The 8120-nt window shown below is 38.8% G+C and overlaps 1 protein-coding gene across 11 annotated transcripts in view; it reads right to left on the bottom strand.

Moving 5' to 3' along the window:
- Positions 1 to 3399, bottom strand: part of mapk8ip3 (mitogen-activated protein kinase 8 interacting protein 3) — a 138994-nt gene extending 135595 nt beyond the window's left edge. For 10 of the 11 annotated variants that reach the window (XM_052021225.1, XM_052021226.1, XM_052021221.1 and 7 more), the window contains exon 1: positions 2608 to 2950. In XM_052021225.1, the coding sequence (XP_051877185.1) occupies positions 2608 to 2907 (300 nt within the window). In that variant the 5' untranslated portion in view covers positions 2908 to 2950. Of the gene's footprint in view, positions 1 to 2607; positions 2951 to 3320 lie in introns of those variants that run through there. The other variant, XM_052021218.1, reaches the window with a different exon arrangement.
- Positions 3400 to 8120: the final 4721 nt, after the last annotated feature.

Genomic DNA, 8120 nt, shown 5'->3' on the forward strand with positions numbered 1-8120 from the left:
TCTTCACTACAATAATCCGGTGCCATGCTGGGGCAAAGACGTAATTTTGGGAATCATTTGTTAACTATATTGTAAGTGTAGATTTTAAATCTTAGAATTCCTTGTACTCAAGATGAAAGATGTCAATGCAAGGGAATAAAATGCTTTTATATCCAAAGTAAACCACTGCCAGATAAGAAATGGCATGAAGCAGTATCACAGAATGTACATTATACATTTTATATGCTGCAAATTTCCCTTTACTCTTTTAAGTTTAAAATGTTTGCATTTTAAACACCAACAGGTTGAAAGACAGGCAAATAGCCTCATCTCCAAGAGGAGGAGAGTCATTAAAATGAGGCTGCAAATCTAAGATTTTATTTCTGTTCTAGATTCATAGTTGGCCAGCCAGGTTTCCATGGCTTTATGAAACCTGGCAGTTGAAGGGAAGCAAAATCATTAGGATGGAACAAGTAAATCAAGAAAATTAGGAGAGCTTCCATCCAGTCCACCATGCTTACCATTTCCATCCCTACAGTTGGAAACTGTTTGCTAAGGTAGTTTCCATTTTACTCAAGAATCTTTGCTCCCAGCTTTTTAAAAAATATCTCCAAATGTCTTCTAATAAACACTGCATGTTGCAGTACCTTACCCAAGTGTAAGCCAAGACAGTAATTGCAAACAAGTTACTTAAATGCCATAGCTCAATGGTAGAATTCTTACCCAAATGGTTGTAAGTTCAAGTTCCATTCCAGTGTCTTTAGCACAAAATCTGATATGTAATGCAGAACTGAGAGCATCAAATGGCAGCATGTTGGCCAGTATACTATGATATCAAACCAAGGTTTCACTTGCCCTCTCAGAAGGGACCTCAATAAGATCATCAAAAAAAATCTACGGCATTATTTCAAAGATTATCTCATATTAATACTGAACCTTCCGTTTAACCTCACAACCTCAAAATCACGTTGTATGGGCATTATCCTATTGCTGTTTGTGCAACCATGCTGGGTGCAAACTGGCAAAATATTGTTTCTTACTTTACAAAAATAATTTGTACTTCTTTATTCAGAGGTTTGGGACATCCCAAAGTGATGAAAGCTGCCAAATGAATCCAAGAGTTTCTCTCTCCACTAGGACAGCATCTCAGCAGAGCTTTATGCCTATTACCCAACATCAGTAGAGGTCACTCGAGAGTAAATAAAGACAGAATTGGCCAATATTCCCCTCCATTAGCCAAGGAATACTGAAGCTCCTGGCTAAGAACAGGCCTACTATTGCCACAAGATCAGTTAACTTGTACAAGTTAGGGCTCTAGCAAAGAACCTTCATGTTTTGTAAGGCTCCATAGCAGATAATGTAAAATATTTATTGAAAAGCCTAGACTAATTGTCCTTTTATGTTTTCTGATGATTTCTTTCCTGCTTATCAAGTCATCTAGGGAAATCCATCTCATTTCCCTCCACTATGGAAAGCAGAATCACCTTCAGCACATTCAATAAAAAGGCTGTTTCTATTTTGATATTCTGAAAAGCTGAAATACATTCAGCATATATTACTACGGTTTCTTTATTATTAACAGTGTGGCAGTCAGTAGTCCTCCAAGTTGTTTTTGTTTTAATTAAATACATTCATGGTGCCTTCAACTCCTCTCTTCTCGCCCTCTCTCCCCAACCACCATCCCTCAACAGTCATTTCTACTTTATGGAAGACTTGCATTTCTGAACTCTACCAGGGTGAATCTATTCAATATGGATCCCTCAGTGAAGGCCCACATCCGTCTAGATTCTAAAGGTTTAGATTATACACATCATGGCTCCTTGTCTTATTTTCATCTTGGTGAAACCACCCTCAATTGACTCAAATGCCACATCAACCACCACTGATCAGGTGCTAATATCAAAGCTGAAAGCTGCAAAAAGACAGTGATTGAATTATTCTTACTGCCCAGTGTTTTCAGTTTTCTATTACAGCAGAGCTCAAATCACAGAGAAAATGCACACTAATTAAATTTAAAAACAAATGTAATCAGCTGTCTAAACATGTAATGCATAAATCAGAATATGCAGATACTGCAAAGTCAATTTCAGAGGTTAACTTAACTAATGTAATCCTACAGAGAAAAAATGGTTGTACCAAATTTGTAATCCAATCAAAAATGGCAACATTTATTTTGATGTAACTAATAATCATAGAAAGGTTTAATTATGGCATATCCATATGCAGTTGATGAACCCAATCATTGTTGAATACATCTTTACATAATGACTGTAACGAAATCCAAACACTCAATTGAACAACCTGGTTACTGATAACAATCAAAGATCAAAACACTTCTGGAACACAATTTAGACAGGGCAGAGATGCTGCAGAAAGAAATCCGTTACACGACCATGAACGTTTGGACAGATAAAACGATAGTAGGGAAAAAAATTAAATGTTAATTAAATAACTATATAGTTAAAATGTAAACAATGCTGTCAGCAATAAAACCACGGACTGCCGTCCGGAAAGATTAAATTAACACACATAAGGATTGATAGAATAGGTGATGGAGAGATGATAAATGCGGGGGGGGGGGGGGGGAGGTGTACACGATTAATAAATTGATAGGGAACAGGAACTCACCTCCTCTGCCTGTTTCCTGAGTGATTTCTCTCTCTCGTACTGGGTAAGGAGCTGTTCGTTGTCCTCTCGAAGCAGCTCCAGCTCCACTTCGTGTTCCTGGTTCTCAGTGAAGACCGAGTCGAGGTTCTCCAGTACGTTGACCACCAGCGGCATAAGCTCCTTCACCACCTCCTCGTCGTATTTGTGGATGAGGCGCTCGAACTCGCGGTAGATGCTGTTGGCCAGGCCCGAGACCCGCTCGGACATGACCGACACGGAGCAGTCATCCTGGTAAACCACCCCATCATCTAGCTCCATCATCTTTGTGAGTGGTAGTGGAGAGAAAACAAACGGGGGGGGGGGGGGGGGGGGGGGGGGGGGGGGGAAGAAAATAAATACACGCCCGTGGGCGGTGGAGGGGAGAGAGAGAGAGAGAATAGGCAGTCAGATGTACACCAATGCAGTCTCAGTGCATCTTAATGCAACGCCCCGTCCCCATCTCACCCACCCTCCCCCCCCCTTTACCCCTCTCCCTCTCCGCAGCGACGGCCAAGATGCCTTAGCCGCACAACACAAGAACAATGCCGGCCGGGGTGACTCTCTGCAAACAAAAGCCGTCCCTGCCTGCGCCCTTCTATCTACATCCCCAGCCCCACGGTCTCAGGCTGCTGTCATCTGTGCCGATCTGACGTCAGGACACGGGATGTCTGCATTGTGGGAAATGGGATCGTAACCTCCCTCCGCTGCAGCCGCGGTGCTTTGCTGCAGCCCGGCTACGAATCTCCAGGGCTCCTCGGCGCCCACTCCTTATTATCTCAGCTGAAGGCAGCTCTGCCCCTCCCTGTTGGAACAAAACTGCACCCGGAGAAGATGCATTAAATGATTGACAAGTATCGTTCGAGAAACGGAGTTTACACCCATCGATAGGCACTGAAGAGGCTGGGCACATTTTTTCTAGAAGGCTCAATGAGTGACCTTTAATATTCTGAATGGATTTGATATAGAGGACACATTCCCACCTATCGGGAGACACGGGAAAATGGGGAGCTTAAATACAAAATAATCATTAATAATTCCAATAGGGAATTAGGAGATTGTTTAGCTCACATACAGAATGTGCAGTTTCTAGCAAGGCCGTCATTTATTTCACTTGCCCACCTGGAATTGTTGCAGTCCATGTGGTGAAGGTACTCATTAAATTACTTGTAATGAGTTGCAGGATTTTGACCCAGCAGCAATAAACAGTGACGTTACTAAATCAGGATTGTTTGTGACTAGGAGGGGAACCTACAAGTACGTGTGCTCCAATATGCCTGTTAGCGATAGAAGTTTGCTGCTGAAATAATCTTGCCAAGTTGCTGCAGTCCATCTAGTTGAAGAGAGACACTGCAGCCAGGGAGTACTGCTGAATATTTAGAGTAATGGATGGGGTCCCAATCAAACAAACGGGCTGGTGTTTAGCTTCTTGAGTGTTGGAGTTGCGTGCATTGTGGCAAACGTAGAGCATCCATCACACTCCTGAAACACTATCTAGTGGTGGAAAGGCTTTGTGGGCTAGGGGTCATTGTCATTAAACACCCAACCTCTGATCTGCTCTTGTGGCCACAGTATTTATGTGGCTAGTCCAGTTTAGTTTCCAGTTAATGGTGACTGAATAGCAGAGACTGTCACTCTCAACCCACCTCTAAAATTCAGCATTTTATTCATGTTTGAACCAAAGTCATGATGAGGTCTCGAGCCAGATAATCCTACTGAAATCCATTATGTGCATTGAGAAACAATTTTTGGTAGCATTCTCCACAACTCCTTCCATCGTTTTGTTGTTAATTGAGTGTGATCTGCCATGGTAATTGTGTGGCAAGACATAGCTGGGGAGTTTACTCTGAGCAATTTTCCACTTTGTTCAGATAAGTGCCAGTTTTGCAGCTGCACTGGGATAGCTTAGTCAGAAGCACGACTTAGTCAGAAGCACGACTAATTCAGGAGCACAAAGACTTCATCTGTATGCTCAGAATTTGTCAATAGCCAAAGCCTTTACTGTTTTCAATTCTTTCTACTTCTTGATATTATACTATGTGAAGTAAACCAATTTGGCTGTAGATTAGCTTCTGCTGTAGTGGGTTCCCAGGATGATATAGCAGTGGACCATTTATGAGGTACTTCTGGCGAAAGGTAGTTGCAAATTGTCTTTTGCACTCATATACTGGGGTCAATTCATCAATGAGAAGGGATCTTCCTGGAAACTCCTTCCCACTTACAATCTCTCAATTGTCAATTACAATCCATGATTGGACATTGATGTTATATAGAATGTGAAAGATGTTGTCACATGGAGTAGCTGAAATGAATACAATAAATGCATTTCAGGGGAAACAGTGCAAAACAATTATTAGTCTTTCTGAGGTAACTTAATGTCTCATTCTAAAGTTTGACACCTCAGGGCATTAGCCCAGCATTTTGTGCTCAGATTTGAGGAATGGGTCCTGAACCAAAAATCTTATGACTCAAGAGGAGATACTGATCATAGGTTACATTGGTCTGTTTCTATGCTGGAAGTTCCATGTAAGATGCATACAAAATCGCTGCTATTGCAGCAGTGGAATGCAATGTCTACAGTTACGATACTAATATAACAAAGATTGAAAATATTCTCCAAAAAAGTCAATGACCAGATTTATAAATTGATTAGCTAAAGGGTAGGCTCCAATCAGAGATTACTGGGAAACTTTTTTTTAAATGGCCTATCTACATATATGCATTTATATAAAGTTAAAGTAATTAAACAAAGTCAATTGTTGGCAGAAATTTTAAAATCCTTCAACTTCACCAAAACATTGCAGACATTCAACCCATCAGATCATTTGTCATCATATCAGCCTTAGGAGTTTCTTTCATTAATGCCAATTTTCAACCATTTCTACATATTTTTCAATAAAAACCTAATGGGACTATCACTAGCCTATCATGTTCTACTGTTCAAAAAGGTCATGGCTCAATTTATACCTCAAATCCTTAATTCCATCAGTATCTAGAAATCTATCAAACTTGGATATATGCACAACCCTCTGAGTTCAGTCCAAAAGTTCATAATGTTCTTAGTGTCAAAGATATTTTTCATCCCAGCTCTAAACAGCCGACTCCTTACCCTAAGATTATGATAGCTGGGGAAACAACCTTTCACCAGGTATACTATCAAGCCAAATCACCACTTGAAAACTTTCAAAAGGATTCTGAGAAACCTCATGGAATATAAGCCCATCCTCCTCTCAGGGAACTGAACTGTGATCCCAGGAATCTATCTGGTGAATCTTTGTTGCACTCCCTCTGGGGTAAGTGCATCTTTTCTTAAGTAGGAGACTAAAACTATACAGAGTACTCCAGATGTGACCTCACTACAAGGCTTACTTATCTTCATACTCCAAACATATACAAAATAACTTAGCATACCATTTACCTTCCAAGGTACTTGTTGCAACTACAATAATTTTCTCTGATTCATATACAAGAATCCCTAGACCTTTGTGAATGCCAACATTTATTAATCTTTCAGATCTTAAGAATACTCTGCTTTTCAATTTTCCCTACCAAAGTGGATAATTATCTACTATAATGATGCTTCAACCCACACCTCCTTGCCCAATCACTTAACCAAAGTTTTTGCTTTATGCAGCTTCTTTGCATCTTCCTTATAACATACTGTTGTTATTTAGTGATTTTAATTTGAACAAAGATAATTATTGTCCAGGATATAAAAAAATTTGAGATGACTAACAGCAAATCTTGATACATCACAAATAAAACAAGTAGCACTGGAAATACGTAAGCAGGTTAGGTAGCATCTGTGCAGAGAGAAACAGAGTTAAGGATTCAGATCAATGTAGCTTTAGTCATCTGTTTCTCTCTCCACAGAAGCTGCCTGGCTTGCTGAATACTTACAAAACTTTCTATTTTTATATCAGATTTCCAACATCTAGAGTTTTTTTTTGTTTTGGTTTGTCAGTCCCTTTGTCTGGATCTTCAATATAGATTGCAAATAACTGAGGCCAAGTACAAATTCTTGCTACATTCAACCTCCACTCTGCTATTCTAAAACTGATCAATTTATTCCTACTCTCTGTCTATTAATCATTCCTCATTCTCCAATTCAAGGTGCCCTAATCTTATAATAACAACCTCTTGTGTGGCTCTTATCACATCTTCTGAAAATCCAAATATAATACATCTATTGGTTCCCCCTGTTCTATCCTGATAATTATGATCTTTTAGAACTCGAGATTATGGAAGTTTCATTTTAATAAAACTATTCTAGTTCTGCCTTATTATAGCACAATTTTCCTGTGTCCTATAGCTACAACCATAATAATAGATTAGGAATTCTTTAGGCTATTAGGTTAACCAGCTCCCAATTCCCAATATGCATTCTTCCTTCATTAACTGCAGGGCAATATTTACTACCTTATAACTGACATGGGCCTTTGGATAATCTAGGGAAATTTCTACCTTTGTGGCCATCTCTTTTGAAATCGTGGACCATCACATCCAGGGAATTTGTCACTTTGTAATCCCATTAATTTATCTGATACGTTTCTAGTCAGCCATGCTGTATCATTTTTCCAGTGAAGAATTTATTCATTAGCAATCTGTATATTCATTGAAAAGTACAAATTATATCTTAAAATATTGCCCATTGTTTAATCAGTTGTCATATCTTTTAATCTAACTTTCCAATCCATCTTAATCAACTTACTAATTTTTCTTTTAGAATTGGCTGAGTTTAAATTGAATATTCTACTTTTAGTCTTAAGCATATCATTATCAAACTTAATACGAAACTTCATATTATTTTAATACCTATATTTACCAAGTTACTATCAATCTCACTTTTAAACATCTTATTGATTCTACATTTTGACCTTCCAGGGAAGTATGATCCATAATTTCACAAACCTTTTTTCAAATAATGTATTCCTGGATTTGTTCCAGTTCATCAATCTTTAAACAACTTTTCCTTTGTTTTCATTTCATCATCTTGCACATCCCATTCAAATCATGCTTCACTTGCTCTTCCCCAAGCCGAGAGACTTTTACATCATAGCTAAGTACTTTCTACCAGGAATTATTCTGTTGAGCTTTTGGTAGATTCCCCCCACCTGAGGGGAAGTAGCAAAATTAAACACAATATTCTAATTAAGGTAATGCATAACTGCTGTAATTTGCTTTTATATTCTTTATCCTTGCAAGGAAGCTCAGTACCCTATGCTTTCTGATTGATTTCTTTTTCCTGCTTTTAAGATTTATGTTCACCAGCTGATGCGAAAGTTTTATTGACTGATATTTTTTATACTTAAGATATACATGCTATCAATTTGCCCATTAATAGATTACCTTTTGCAAAATTGTTCTCTTCTACAAAATTCACAACAGGATATCTGCAAGTCCTAGCATTCTCAAATCCTTATAGACTGTACAAGCTTCCCATCATTTGTCATTTTCTGCCAATCCTAGAAATGCAATTGCATCCACTTTTTCAAGCT

This window comes from Pristis pectinata, chromosome 8, assembly GCF_009764475.1.
Source record: "Pristis pectinata isolate sPriPec2 chromosome 8, sPriPec2.1.pri, whole genome shotgun sequence".
NCBI classification, from domain to species: Eukaryota; Metazoa; Chordata; class Chondrichthyes; order Rhinopristiformes; family Pristidae; genus Pristis; species Pristis pectinata.